This window comes from Antennarius striatus, chromosome 10 (assembly GCF_040054535.1).
Source record: "Antennarius striatus isolate MH-2024 chromosome 10, ASM4005453v1, whole genome shotgun sequence".
Lineage (NCBI taxonomy): Eukaryota > Metazoa > Chordata > Actinopteri > Lophiiformes > Antennariidae > Antennarius > Antennarius striatus.
Window position 1 is genome coordinate 2380262 of NC_090785.1, and position 15884 is coordinate 2396145.

Below are 15884 nucleotides of genomic sequence, written 5' to 3' on the forward strand. Positions count from 1 at the left end.
ATACAGTGAATAAAAATGAATAATAATGACGATGAATGATTAGTGATGATAGGAAATAAATGAAATTAGAGAAACTTTGAGGGTTTTCAGTGACAATAGATGTTAAAAAACAAAACACAACCATTTCTTCTGTTCCTACTTTCACGAATCTCTAAGTGCAAAGCAGAAGTGTTGAGTGACTTATCAGTCATGAGGAGTGGATCCACGCATTAAAAGCTTCTCAGGCTTTCAGCCATGCATGAAAATGACTCATTCCTCTTAGCGCTGGCGCAGAAGCTCAGTGACTCAACATCTGGTCAACACGGGCATGAGGTGCGCTGGAAGATAGGACGTCTCCCAGTGTGATTGATTATGTTTTGTTCTAGATGCTTGTGTCTTGAGGTGATTTATCTTTCACCAAAAATATAGTGGAGTCAAGTTGTCAAGAAGCCAAAAGTGAAAGAAAAAACCCCCCCCAAAAAAACAAAAACGACTTTTTCCTGCTCCCAAACAAAGTCTGCCAGGGCTAAACTGGAAGATTTGAAGGATTGCAACACACCAGTGGGTACGTAAACCATCCAGGAAATGACTTTTATTTAGGCTTGCAGTATGAAAAGGCCTCTGAGGGAAAGCATTCAGCAGCTTTAGAACAACTGCTCCGTCTGACAGCGAGAGAATGAATGCATCATGTAAAAAAATAATGAATATTGCTTCTGTTAGTTCTTATTAATTTGACATCCTTGGATTTAAAGGCACATTATGTGTTCAATTATCTAATTGACAAATTGACAAATTAGTTAGAGGAATATCTTCACATGTTTAGGTTTTTTTTCCAGTGCCATTGTTAAAATATATTTATGTACAATTCGGAAAGTTTCATACTTGGTTAATACCTGTTCTCTGTGGTTTATGAGACTGCATCGGCTTTTAATTTTATCATCAATATTATCAACTACCACTGAAGACTCTTCAAAGACTCCAGCAGCCCCCTGGGCAGGACTTTTAATATCACTGGCCAAAGGCCTCTTTTATTTAGTCGAAAACATCACATTAAACGATGGACAACAGGGAGAATATCCCAATCTTAATATAAAAGATGCAATTGCTAATATTTGAGGAAGCTGTTACAAATTAGGAAGATACAAACAACTTGCCAAGACCTCGACGATGGTGAGAAAACTGTTGGTTGTGTTGTGAGCACTGATATTTTTACAATATATGTCACTTCTTCACAATCAAATGTATAAATTATTTGCCATCTTGCTTGTCTTGTGTTACACAAACTATATTTTAATGTGGGCATGGATTAGGACTACAGCTCACGATAAAGTGTTGGATTATTCACTGCTCTATGATGGGATTAATTATCCTTTGAAGTTTGAATCTAAAGCAACTGGACTCCTTTGATGGTTTGATGATTTTTTCCTAAACCCTCTTCAGTTCCAACTGGATGTTTGTGATCTCATTTAAATGTATCCACGTTATATTAATACCATACGACAGTCTTTGTGATATTATTATCTATAGAATTAAACTTTTGAATTATTGCTTTGATTATTTGAAACACTTCTTTTCAGCAGACGTTTTACTGCAGGCAGGCCTCAATCTTCACTACGACAGCCCCATCTAGCGTCCATCCACTGTAATGATCAGTTACAGAAGTCCCGCCTCTTCTTTATTTCTATTGGCTCATACAGATTTTACACGTGGGACATTCTGCTTTGCCATTCGCTGAGCTGTGTGTCTGTTACACCAGTTTACGGAAGTCGAACCACCTACTGCAAAGATGGAGGACGATTTCTCCGAAGTGAGCAGACCACAAATGTATTTATTTGGTGAGCTCGTTCGTTTTGCTAAACCTCATAGTTTTTAGTCGCACAATCACATTAATATCTATATTTATCACGTACAATTAACAATTTAGGAATATTATTTGATCACCAGTAGCTAAATAGCTGGCTAACCTCTTCTCCCACGCCCGCGCCAAATCAGCTCTATTGTTTGCTAACGTTAGCCGAGCCGAGTGTGTTAATACGGCGTTATAGCGAAGACCGAACATGCTAATGCTAAACTATAGCATGCATTTGTGCGAGTTGTTCGGTCTGAGTGAAAACATGGTGTTACTAACGGCTTATACGCGTTCGTTTCCCCAGGTTGTACCCTCAAATCGGACAAACGGGAGTTCAAAGTTGACGTGGACGACGATGACGTGGAGCAGCAGCTGTCCCTCAAAGCGGTAAGGAGGACAGCTGGACCGGCTGGGGGTCCAATCCGACCGGAGGTTTCGACTGGAAACACCTCGAGGGTTTAATCTGAGAGGTTCCTGTTGTTTGCAGAGAGTGATGGAGTCACAGTGTGTTTCATTAACACCGAACGTGTGTCCATCTCATTCAGCTTCATTACCATCACAAAGGAAAAGGCTAATAGTTGCTTTGATGTTTTGCTCAGGTGTAAACAGGTTATAACACCCTGGAAAAGGTCACCACAGGTGATGACGATGATGATGATGGTGATGATGATGATGATGATGATGATGATGCAGAAACGTGGAGGTGTTGTTTTGACCCATCACCTGTGTTGCTGTTTTTCCAGGTGTGCCTGGGAGCCGAGGCCGAGGACAACTTACACATGGTTGAAGTCGAGGCTCTGACTTATGATGGGAAAACGACCAAAGTGCCCCTGGTTGTTCTGAAACCATCCGTCTTGCCCTCCGTGAGCAAATCAGGAATTGCGTTTTTTTTTTTTTGTATTAAATTGCTTATTATGCTGTTGTAATCGTCAACTTTGTCTTGTTCAGATGAGTTTGAGCGGATTCGAGATCACGCCGCCCGTCACCTTTCGTCTCCAGTCTGGCTCTGGACCAGTTCACATCAGTGGGCAGCATTTTGTCAGTGAGTATTAAAGCAGCAGTGGCCTTTTATTTTTTAAACGCATTTCCAGACATGCATCATTTCATTTCATTCAATGAAGAAAAAAAAAAAAATCAAAGTTTGTGTGAAGCATCCCACGTTGTTGTGAGCTGATGAGCAGTATCTGCTGTTTAAATATCTGTTTCCACCATTGAAAGGTCTGGAAGGGCTGTCCGGTCTAAATCTTAACTGTTCTGTTTTTGCTTTGTAGGTGTGAAGGAAGAAGACGATGAGGAGGAAGAGAATAACACCTCTCCAGTGAAGCGGCCTGCGAGCCTGATGGCAGGGAAGAAGCCTCCAATGGTAGCTACAGTTTGTTTGAGTCCATCTCGGTTCACCGAATCAAAGGAAAGAACAGAATTTACAGGAACAGATTTAATTTGTCATCTGAAGTAAAGATAGTTTGAGATAAAAGTGTTTTTACTCCTAAAAGCTGCTGCTGTGGACGTTGACGTTAAATCTGATGATTTATTGTCATTTTAGAAAAAACTAAAGATGGATTCTGATGATGAAGAAGATGACAGTGATGAAGATGACGATGAGTAAGCTTTTATGTTTCAATCAACAAAAGCACAAAAGTTAGTCAAACACACAAATGTCAGGATTCGTGACATTTCCCTGACTCCATCATTATTCTTCTTGTAGCGATGAAGATGATGACAATGATGATGAAAGTGATGACAATGATGTGAAGCCTCAGAAGAAATTTGGAAAAGAAGTCGCAAAAGTAAGACTTTTTTTTATGTGCTTCACATGTTACCAGGTCATTTCATGATTTAGCACAACGAAAGACATCATCGACTGAAGTTCAGTATACAGGTAGTCCTCAACCTACAAACACAACTGGTTCAGAGTGGTTGTTCCGAAGCTGACTTGTTTGTAACTCATTTATTAAATTCCAATCTATAATCACCATTTGAGGTCATTTAAATGTCATTACTATAAATATGAAAGTACTATACCCTAAGACTGACCATAAACAATTACAGGACATAAAAATAACATATAACAAATAAAATCCTGTAGTACCATAATGTGACTTTAACATCTCTACCTCTGCTGAATGAATCTTAGAGGCTAAGTCCAGCTTTAATCCACTGAGGGTAATGCTACAAATGTTCTTAAGTTGGATGTCCATATTTTGAGGACTACCTGTATTGTTCCAGCATGTAAAGACGAGGCAGATGAACTGAAACATGTTTCTACCCGTCTCTAGTTTAGCAGGGTTAGCTCAGTATTTCATGAAGCATCAATGCTTTTTTATGTCAGAACAATAACGTGTCGGGAACGTACACAACGGTGGCAAAGACTAAAGGTTAAAATTTGTGTAAAGTTGATCAGCTGTATGATTTATTCTGGTCAGACTAAATGTTTCTGTGTAGATCTGCAGACTTAAAAAAAAAAAATCTGATCATAGAACCAGTTTGAAGTGTTTCCAGTCTCCTGCTGTCCACCAGGTGTCAGGGTAGCCGAGGGTTTCACCCCCTGCGCCTTTAAGGAATTTCCCCACATTGCTTCAGTCGGCCCGCTCCCATTTACATCATCCAACTCCTACAAACACCGTTCCTATAGCGGCGTTTCGTATCTGCAGGCCCTTCCCAGTGCTGCACTCTCTGACCGTCCACCTTTTTCCAAGAGACAAAACATGAAACTTTTTCATCCTGTTGGCTCATGTGCCCACCTGTTTTCCACGAGTAAAACACAGGGTCTGAGTGGTGTAATGATCAGATTTCTCCTCTGTAATCTACTCGAATTCTCACCGTCTCACCAATGAGACGGCGCTGTGTTATCCTGCGCGCTCACAGAAACACACTGAAGGATTTATACACACACAACACGCATGTACTGTATGTATGCATGTCTGCAGCAAAGCTCAAAGGAACAATAAACACTGCGATCTGCTCATGCATACGTTCTGGTTCACACGAACACACGCACACACACACACACATACACACCACTTATGGGAAACATCTTTCCCCATTTTCCTGTAACTCTGCATATCTTTGTCCCTCTGTCATCCCTCTGTTAATATGATTGCTCCTTTTTTATCGTCTCCTGCCATTTCAGTGTTGCACCTGGCCTTTGCCTTTGAACGCTTGTTGTGCATGTTAACACAATCATTTGCAAGTGTGTGTGTGTGTGTGTGTTTGTGTGTTTTGACTTCATCTCCACGCCGGTGTCTGTTTGTGATTTCTCTTTAAAAAGAAAAAAAGAGAAGTTACCCCAGTGCAAACTGTGCCAGGCGTCAGATCAAAGCGGGGCAGATGCACATACCTGTGACATGAGCGCCGATCTGCGCCTCGGGGTCAGATGACAGCTGAGTGTTTGTCACCTGTTGAGTTCTTCTCTTGTCTTGCCTCCCTCTCCCCCTTCTTTATGCAACCCCCCCATCCCCAGACTTTAAAAAAAAAATCCATATGAATTTTATTGCACAATGTAAACACTGCAAAAATACCGCCTTGGATGCATTCCCTGTAAACCTCACACTTTTGCACCAACAGCAGAACAAAATACACACGTTTGGATCAGAGCTCCACTTGAAGTGTGTGACTTTAGTTTGAGTTTTAAAAGCGACGCCACGACAATAAATTTCCCCTTCTTGAGACAAATATCACAATTCCAGTGTTAGCTTTAACAGCAACACAACCACTGCTATGGAAATAAAAGTTTCCTGTAAATTGCGTTAAAAAATTTGTCTTTGTTCGGACAGAACCAGGCAAAGACCCGCCTGTTTTTTTAACGTTTTAACGTTTTTTTAACGGTAACGTTAAGTCATGGAACATTCCTGGTTAAGGTTCTTTCCAATCTTAGTTTGATAAATAGTACAAAAATTTTCAGTACAGCGGCACAAAAAAACCCCCATCACAGACATATTCCGAAAAAATTTGCACAGTCAATACTGCTGGGTCACATAAATATCGTTCTGTCCTCCCATCTGGAGACAGTTTTTTGTTTTCTAGGGTGATACCGGCCTTGAAATTCCTGAATTAACTGGACAAATTGTTTTCTCATTTATTTTAGCAGCACTTGAGACACTGAAGTAAAAGCTTGAGGAGGAATCATCGTGTTGTTACCGGTCTTGGCTGCTTCACGCTGTTGCCTTTTTATTGGCAGGCATTACGGGTCAGGTGTTAACATGGGGTTCAGATGTTCTGTAGGTTTTATTTACCTGTTTATTCTTATGGATAAAAACCATAAAATCCCACATGACCGAATACGGCGGAAATGGCCACAAACACTCGAACCCACAGATCGGATCGCAAAACGATCGGTCACATCTACGTCCGATTTGGAGAAAGCATAATGTTTTTTTCCGAACATCAGCGTAACGCACCAACAGCGTCTTGTATTGTCAAGCACTGCTGGAGGAAAGAACGTGTAATTGCCTTGTAGCAGTTATGTCAACACAGGCAATTACACCTCTAGCCCATTCCAAGGTGAATACCAGTGATTGCAAGGAGAGGCTTGGTGTGCAGGAAATGCATGTACTTGCCTCGGCTATTACAAGGTAATTACACAGGCAATGGAAACCTGACGGGAAGGCCTCCAGTGTGCAGAACAATGACAGGTTATTGGGGTACTGAGTATCTGATTAGTCACAAATTACCTAGTATGTGTACTTCTTCCTCTCTAATTTCATATTGTGTTGCAGCCCGGAGCTAATTTCAGTTTTGGTTGCCGTCAACTCTGATTTGGTTGAAGTTATGTTTGTAGTCCAACGTGCAGATGGATAATTGTTTTTTTTCTGAGAGGAATAATCAAAATAAAATATTGATTATTAAAACTGGAGACTGTCGTTAATCATTCAGTTGGTGAAACGTAAATTGTACAGCTTTTGGATTTTAACGCGGTTGATATTCCTATTTAGAACACATAATTGGGTTTTGATGCCATGCATATTCTTAATCTGTGCTTGAAATTATATTTCAACCTTTGGCACAACAAAATAATTTGGTTTTTCAGGTCAGGAACACTCGGTAGCAGATTGTAGAATTAAAAAGTGCTGTGTTTTTCCTTTCAGAGCTCAGAGTCTTCGGCAAAGAAGTTCAACAAGACTCCGGTGAAGCAAAATGGCCCGACCGGAAAACCATCAGGATCGGCAGACAAGCCTCAGTTTAAGGTAGGACCGGCGTCGCCTGATTGGCTGTAGTTTTTTATGTTCAGTCAGCGAATCGGTCAGCAGGAATCAGAATAGTGAAGAGACGGGCTGAGATCAGAAGAGATCTCTTTGATTTGTTACGGCATGCAGCAGGAAATACAGAATAACCACTTCCTTTACCCACGATGCACAGCACATTTAATCCTTTTTAAACACCTGTCAGTTGAAACACGTCAAAAAAAAAAAAACTGGAACAAACACACCTTTGCCCAGCCTGATAGTTTCCTGGATGGAATGTCTTGGACAGACGCCTCTTAAAACCTGAGGCTTGAACTTTCTTTAAGCAAACACACCTGACCTCCCAACAGGTTTCCTGGGGCAAGGTTTAAACCCGCGACCTCACGGCTTGACCCCGCCATCGACCTACACAACATACACTTTAGGGAATACAAATCAGGTAGCTGCTCTTTAACTTAAGACGAATTAAAGTCACTTCTTGTCGAGATTTAAAAAACAAAAAAACGACCAGATCGGGCCAAATGGTGCGACACCCCCCCCCCTTTCGCTGATGTCTTGAAAAGAAAGCTGCATAATTCTTATCGTGTTAAACACTGAGCCGTGGGATCACTAAATTCCTGAGGTGAGAAAGTGATCCCCCCCTCTACCTCCTTTCCACACACACACACACACACGGGGGGGGGGGGGGGGGGGGGGCTGGCGTTCTCGGTGTGTGTGTGTGAGAGTCTGCGGTGGCGGTCGTCCAGACATAAACACCGTGTGGCTCTTGAAACGCTCCGAGGGGGGAGGGGGGGGATCAGCCTGCAGGCCGCAAAGCGTCCCCACCGCTTGAACTTTCTGGCCTGGGGGAGCGTCGACTGCCCTCGAACCCTCCCCGCTCGTACACAACAACTGTTCCCTCTCCACCACCTCTTCACACCCCTCACTTCCTGGACACACCTTCTCCCAATTGCTCCCATTACCGCCGTTTGATGTCTGGTGCAGCTCGCGCTTCCAGATGCCCCTGAGGAGAGAGGAAGCGGGGCGTGGGCGTCTGTTTTTTTCCTTTCCTAAACACAGGTGACTGGTCATTAGATCAGCTCGTCTGATGCGCTGCCAGCGCCGCCGTTCTCACCTCTCACTGCCCAGATTTTGGCGGCTGCGCCCGTCTTGCGTAACAAGAAACCTGGCTAAATTGAGTTGCGGCGATCCCGAAGTCACTTTATCTGGCAGCTGGCGTCGTCCGATTGATGGGTTCGGAGAGGACGACGCTTTTGAGTGCACGTCATGCTGTCGTAAAGTCGTTAACCCGCTTGTCTCAGGCTTCTCCCAAAAGCTTGTGAGTCTGCAGGTGCCTGCGTGGTGAACACGAATTGACTTTTTCCCCTTGAGGTGTCGGGATGTTTTGCGTCTAACTCGCAGACACTTTTGTCTAAATAGTTGCCCTTTCTCGAGCCGTTAGCATTGGATCGTTTTCGTCGCACGACTGCGTGTTCGCTAACCCGAGGAGAACCTCGATGATTCACGCTCTCGTCTGCTCACATTCGTCTCTGCAGAGCGAGTTCTAGATAAGTCCAAGGACGCGGCGCACACGCGAAAGGGATTTATGAGCGTACAGATGAAAAACATGGAAAAGAACACACACGAATCTGAGGATTAGAGTCACAGCTCGCAATCGCATGACGTCCCCCCCCCAGACGTGAGCCTCAGGGCCCCCGACAGAACGACAATTACCCTAGCCTGACAGACCTGATGAGCAAAAGGTGTCACAACCATGTGTTTGCCCTGAATTGAAGACAAGAGATTACATCAAATGATGGCGTGCTTGTGATTAAGTTCCACGTCTCGTGGCATCTGTAATCAGTGTCTGGCCCAGATGAAAAAGCTTTGTGTGTTTATCAGCTGTTCCAGGTCCACAGCTGTCCTTCTGGAAGCAGAGAGTTGTCCATAAATTATAAATACGTGGTGCGTTCATCTGGCCGGGAGCCAGCGGGACGTGCGCTCTCTTCTTGCGGCGTGGAATGTGTGTTTCAAGGTTTTCTTCGTTTTATACCTTTTGATCTGTGTCATAAAATCCACTTCTCTTGGGGACAGGGACACTTAATTGCTTCTTTTTTTAAACTAAAGTGAGGATTTATTTTCTGTAGCTCATTCCACCTGTTTTTAAATTCCAGGCCTTACGCCGGCCTTCATAGCCTGGAGTTGCTAAAAGGTGTTTGAAGTATGAAGTAGTAACACATGGTATTTGTTTATTGCTTTTATCCAAAGAATGTTAGACTAGAGGTCGGATATGGAGAACCTGCTCTGAATTTTAACGAGTTCCAATTATATTTAAGTAAGAAACTTCTTTAGGATTCCACTTGTTCATTCCTTTAGCAGCCTGCTAACCTGTCGGCCTGCTACACAGGCTTCAGATGATGATGAACACGTCTAGTTAAAGATCTCAGAAGGAGATCTTTAACTATCTCAAAGCTGGGTTTAAGGCGGGAACGAGAACAAAGCAAGATACATTTGGTTTTATGCTAGTTTTTGGACCATGATGCGAGCGATATGCTTTTGGTTCGGATGGAATTGAAATTTGAGTTGCGCAGACCTGACAACTTCTGGAAACGATTTGATTTCAGCCACATTAGCTTAACTTTCCTACAAATTGATGCTACGTTTTCATGCTCAATTTTCTCTATTTAAAATTTAGATTTTGGAAACTAAAATGAAATGAAGAGCGGATTGAGATGGAAAGACGTGATTTCTCAGTGACGCTGCAGAACCATCTGACTGTGCTGCAGTCAGATGGTTCACACATGCACACAAAAAGCTGTCTCTTTCCACGTGTTAATTGTGTTTTGTTGCATCGCGTTTTCTTGTTAGCTCGTTGTTGAGTGACGTAATCATGGTGAACGGTTTCACCATTGCGTCTGATTTCGTTTCTGGTTTAAATCACATGATGAACGGAGCCGGTTAGCAAAAAACAGTCTGGATTAAATCATCTTGAATCTGATGTAAAACACACATCCAAACCTGTTTACAACCGAGTGGAGAAGCGTTTGCCGGACAGCCATTGGCTGTTGATGTTTTGTTGCCGTTTGACTCACATTTTAAAGAGTCGCTTCTTTCGAATGTGTCTCTGGCTATCAATGAAACCCTGCAATTTCTCTGGATTCCACACCGGCTTTGCGTGTAGGGACAAGATTTCTGTCTTGTCTAACATGCAGTCATGGTGTGTGTCTGTGTGTGTGTATCTGTGTGTGTTGTTGTCACATTCATGCACTTCTAATTTAGGACCTCTGAGGTCTGGACACACCTGTGGGCCCGCTAGCTCAATGCTAATGCTACTCTTCTCACAAACACAGAAACACCGGCATTGAAGATGACTCTGTGACAGTATTACTGTGATATTGATCCTCCAAATATTTTAGAACAGGACAACTTGTGTTCTTATGTGTGGAATTAATTTGGTTTGTTAGTAAAAAAAAGTTTTTTTTTAAATTGTGAACAAGCTTAAAAACATTGGGTGTATTTTCGGTTGTTGGGGATTCACCATCGAGGGAAAAACAAACCTGACAAAGAGTCTTTATTACTTCTAGCGGTGTCGGGGCTTGCCCTCTCCTGCTCACAAACAATAAAAACATAATAATTTGTACCTGATGTATGTGTAAAATAAAAAGGAAAAAAAAATCAGCCAAAAAAAAAAAAAAAGATGGTGTAATTAGATTTTCTGGCGCTTTTATCTGCTTCCAACCGGTCGCCCATGCCAAGCCTCTAAACACAGACCCAGACTGAACGTGTCACGATAGGCCCGCGGCTCCGACTGGCTGTTGTTGTTGTTGGTCAACAAAAGGAGGAATAAACAAGAAGCTGGGAGCAATTTGGTTTCTATGGTTTCCAACGGACGCACAGAAAACATTCATCTGAACCTACAGACGAAAAATATTGTCGTATTTTTCCATTTGTCTTCTTAAGTTTCAGTTTTCATCTCCACGTCTGTACATTTCTCTCCATTTGTCAAATCAAACAGCGTTTCTTATTTTGATGTTATATATTTTTCAAGACCCCCACCCCGGGAAAAGGCAAACCCCAGGCCGGCCCGTCCAAATCTCTCTCTCTGACTGAGATTAAGAACAAGTTGTCGGCGGGAGCCAAGGAGGTAAGGCTGTCATCCTCTCTGGCAAAATGACCACACTTGTCGGACGCGTGGTTAAGCTGATGATTTTTAAACGCCTTTTTCTCGTCAGGGGAAATCACTGCCGAAGACTGAGCAGAAGTTTGAGAACTTTGTGAGGTGTTCGTATAAAATCATAGACAAAAAGGTAAGTCCTCATAACTGGAAATTGTGTCTGCATTTATTGATTGTACATCAATGGCGGGTTCGGTTTGTGCGACGTGTATTTACAGTTGTGCCTTGGTAACCGCAGGAGTTACGTTCAATATGAAATCTATGACGTAGCTGGCTTTTTTTTACAGTTATTATGGATGTTTTATGGCTGAAAACTAAACACTTCATACACTTTTGAGACTTTTTCACATTTTCTCTCATTTAAACACTCTCAAAGTTAAAACTTGAGACAAATAAGTCCAACTTTTTACACGATGGTTAGCATCTTTCTCTGCCGTCTAGGAGCTAACCCAGAGGCCTTTGAAGGTGCAGAACATTTCGTCGACATTGTGTGTTTGTTGAGCTGCCAACTTGCAAACATACCGTTCAGCATTTCAGAGTCATAGTGCTAGTGGACTGTTCATCCATTTACTGCTTGTTTTTCTCCTTTCATACAAACTAAAACACTCCAGTCAGTAACCCTGAGCGCTTTTTGTGTGATAGATGACCAGGAATGCATTATTGTTCCTCATGGTGTCCTCATGCCTTACTCTGTCCATTATCCCTCCGACGTCTCCCCAACACTGTGCGCTCGCCCTTTGAATTATATTCATTTTGTGTCGGTGGGCTCTTTGGGGATGGAATGGGAGTATACCTGCCAAGGCGAACTCTTTCTGGGTGATTTACTGCATTGAGTGTCTTTTGTAGCCTTAATGAAGGGACTGGCGGTATGTGGATGGTACCAGTCTCTTTCGCATTCAAGGTCTTTGACCAGAGGGTTTTTCTAAATCCAGAACTTAAATCTTTTCTAGTGCTGCTTGTCATTTTCGAAGAAAAACAACAGCCCTTACACATTATTTTTACCTGGCATGAATGAATCACCAGTAAAACCTTTAAATTACGGCCGCAAACTAAATTATTTGACTTGACTTTAGAAGCATTTTCTGTCTCAAAGCACCTGTAAGGGGGCGTTTGCTCCAAAAGAGCCGTTTGTGATTGCGTGGCGGCGCTAAACTGTTAACTGTGCCGCTATGGGAGCAGGTGAAAGCTCTTTAGACTGATGCAAGGGCCGCTTGGACGAGGAAAAGAGTTGGGGGGGGGGGGGTGGAGCCGGGTCATGAGAGCTTGTTGATCCCAATGTGTAGAAACATCTGTGCAAGCGCTTTGGTTTCATCAGCCAATGCTGAGATCTGTCAGACCTGGAGCACCTAGTCATATTCTCTGGTATGTACTGTTGCCCCCACCCAAGCCTCGTTGTTCCCCCAACAACCCCCGGTCTCAACTCAGTGTTCCCACAGGCGAGACGCACAAAAAAAAAAAGCGAGTTGTAGTAAAAAAGTGAGTCACGGTGGGACGCTCCGCAGCATTTTGTTCAGATGATTTATCGTTCACTTCCTGTGTTTTCTGTTCCTCAGGTAGTCAAGGACCTTTGGAGTTTTGTACAAACGCTGAAGATCGAGAAGAAGTAACCAAACTTGTGTTGTTGTTTTGCATCCTGCACGACTTTTAAAGGCACAGTCGGCAAAGTGTCCTCTTTGGCCTGATTATGTCATCAATGTTAGCTCTGGTTGGGAACAGAAGGGCTGAGGGCTAAAAATGGGGAAAAAATAAATAAATCACCAGTTAATTTATGCGTCATTATTGCGTCGTTGGTGTAGCGGTGCTCATCGGCACCCCCTACAGGAAAGGATGATCCGAACACCACCAGTTAGGACCCGCTTTCGTGTTACGTTACTTTCTAACAAGGGAAAAACAAATCTCATTTTAACATTTGTGCACCTGCAGGTCATAAATGTTTGCACCTGCATATTTTTACAGCAGATAACTGATAACTGACTGTAAACTCATTTCAACTGAAGCTCGTCTTTTTTTCTTTTTGTTCCACACGACGCTATATCTGAAACTGAGCAATAGTTTTTATACAGACACCAGGAATCACGAAAGACGTTATCAGACGTTTTTCTTACGTAAAAAAATGACATTAGACCAGGTTGGGTGTCCTCCTTCCCTGCAGAGGGTGAGATCGGCATCTCCGACGCTCTAACCTTCGTGTTCTTTGACTTGTGTGACATCAGAGCCGCAGGCGTGTATATTTTTCGAACGCTATTGGCGGAAGCTAACATCAGGGGCTTTGCATTTCAAATGCAGTAGGAGATATTGCGGAATGTGCCTTTAAATATCTCTCCTGTAAAACGGAGATGGACCAGATTTGGTCAGTGGACGCTAAGACGGTTCCAACAACGGATGCAGGGGGACGATTTCATTTTCCTTCATGTGTTGTTTTTATTTTAGCTCGTGTCTGGCTAACAATGCTAGCTTGCAAAACGCGCTCATGAACTGTATTACAACCTTTTTCTCTCATTGTTTTTCAATTGTCATTGCATCTTTGGCAGCAGAACACAATAGTTGTTGGTTTTTTTTGTTTTTTTTTAAATAACCCAGCCTGTTCCCTGTAGAGTTAAAGCTTATCGTTAAATCTATATTGGGGGTCATTTAATCTTACAGAGCCCGTAAATATCCCTTGACCCGTTTCAGTTACTTTGAAGCGTAAATTCATATCAAGCTATTAGCATCTGTCATCATTTGAGAGGACATTTATCGCCGCGGTTGCAGCCAAAAATCACCTGTAGTTCAAGACTCGGAGTATTAGGAGCCATTTAAACCAAAACCAGATGTCAGACAGAAAGCAGTGTACTGTAGGTTACATCCAAAAAGTTAAAAACACAGCAACTAGGTTAACTACGAGCGTTTTTCACGCCAATGTGCTAAAAACATTTTGCTAACTTGCCATTAACATGTATTATCCTTTTTTTTTTTAAACGTATCAGATAAACATGACTTCATTTACAGAAACCCTCTTGTGTGTTGGTGCTCTGGTGACAACAACGATATACCCACTCTGTGCTGGTTGTGTGTTTATGGTCCCGTGTAATACTTTTTACGAGCCAAAGGTTGGCAGCTCAATACCATCTTCAACCAATGAAATCGCCTGATTCCAATTTGTTGTCCATAAAGGATAGTTGGAATTCCTTCCCCGTAAACGGCTTCAGCTAAGTCGTTAAATTCACCTCCATGATTTAGACTAAATTAACGTAGAGTTTCGGCAGAAGCAGTTTGGCTCCTTTAATTACTCTTCTTTCCTTTTGTTAAACCCTCTCAACAAATATATTTCTGGCTTTTACTCACAATTGTGGCAGCTAAAAAATGAGATTATATAAAAGTATTTCTAACCGCTCCGGTTCTTAATTCTTTGGCTTTTTTGTAGATGTTTTTTTTCCCCTCTCGTCCTCGTTTTTTAGTTTGTCTCTTTTAAATTGACCTCCTTTGATTCTGTATTGATGAATTTTAATTGCAGTTCCTCAACATGAACTTTAGTGAAGAAGAAAATGTGGTTGGAATGTAACTTTTAAAACCACAGTTACTGCAAAGACTGTAGTTTAGCTGCTCCTCGCAAAGCATGGTCAACGTTTCCTAGATGATAAATACCATTAGACTGAGACTAAGATCGATAAGAGTATTGATCCAGTTAATCTTGTGCATCTTCTAATCCGTTTATTTTGTTATCTGACATGCTAACAATGAAACTCATTCATATTTGCTGTGGGATCAATAACTGATACACTGAACAGTTGTGAAATGTATTGGAATCTGCTGGCCGTCTTGAAACAAATTGCATTTTGTGAATATAGTTGGTGCATGATTGCGAATGGAGTTTCATTCATGTCTTTTTTTTTTTAGATGAACGTATCCATCCATGTTTTTTTTTAATCCTACCTGTGATATTTACCTGAATAAAGTGAATCCCAGCTGATTGAGTCACTTTTTATTTTCTTTAACTTCTAGACTTTGCATCACTCGAACAGTTTTCTCTGACATCATCCTCACGCTATTCCAAAGTCGTATTATGAGGGTAAAAGAATTTTGAATATGATGCGTTTAGGAGCAGTGAAATAATGGGAAAAGTGAGCTTCTTGTAAGATCTGACATTTTACACTATTTTCTGAATTGTTGATATTGATGTCGGATTAATTAAATGATCATCCGTTGCTTTCCTATACGAAACAATTCTTTCTTCCCCCAAATACAACAGTAGAATGATGCTTTATTAGCCTATAATTAATAAGTATGCTGGTTTACATTTTAACAAACAGTAAACTCTTTATCGGTTTCTAAACACGACGGGATGTGTTTTGAGGAGATTTGCATATTAGCTTTAGAGTGTTTTCAACACAATCTGATATGTGGTTGAGGTTAAGACGTGTGACCTGGAGGCAGATTGTTTCCCCACAACATCCCTTTTATTTTATTAATTTACGAAATGAAACGCACACTCAAATATTACAAGAACTAATTATTTCAGATCAAAAGATTAAAAATAAGCTGCGATTGCACAAAATTAATATTTACCACGACTGACAGGAGGAGCAATTCAAACAATGCTTACTTTAAACAACCACCCGGCTTTGCCCTTCCACTAGGGGGCACTGACGTCCAGGCGTTGACATCAAAGTGGACTTTAATGATATAACTTGATTAATCTTTTATCTGAAGTGTGAGTCAGGCATTACTTCACTGCCAGCTGAAC

General features: G+C 41.9%; 1 protein-coding gene across 1 annotated transcript; it reads left to right on the top strand.

Annotated features, from left to right (window-relative positions):
- Positions 1-1707: 1707 nt before the first annotated feature.
- npm1b (nucleophosmin 1b) lies at positions 1708-15110 on the top strand. The gene is made up of 11 exons (XM_068325245.1): positions 1708-1814; positions 2133-2215; positions 2572-2691; positions 2777-2870; positions 3100-3191; positions 3372-3430; positions 3534-3615; positions 6913-7011; positions 11036-11131; positions 11220-11294; positions 12715-15110. The coding sequence occupies exons 1-11, from the start codon at positions 1766-1768 to the stop codon at positions 12766-12768; spliced, it is 903 nt and encodes a 300-aa protein (XP_068181346.1). The 5' UTR covers positions 1708-1765; the 3' UTR covers positions 12769-15110.
- The last annotated feature ends 774 nt before the right edge of the window (positions 15111-15884 follow it).

Coding starts and splice junctions, on each gene's coding strand:
- npm1b (XM_068325245.1), top strand. CDS start 1,766: ATGGAGGACGATTTCTCCGAAGTGAGCAGACCACAAATGTATTTATTT. Junction 3,192..3,371: donor CAGGGAAGAAGCCTCCAATG/GTAGCTACAGTT, acceptor TTGTCATTTTAG/AAAAAACTAAAGATGGATTC. Junction 3,616..6,912: donor TTGGAAAAGAAGTCGCAAAA/GTAAGACTTTTT, acceptor TTTTCCTTTCAG/AGCTCAGAGTCTTCGGCAAA.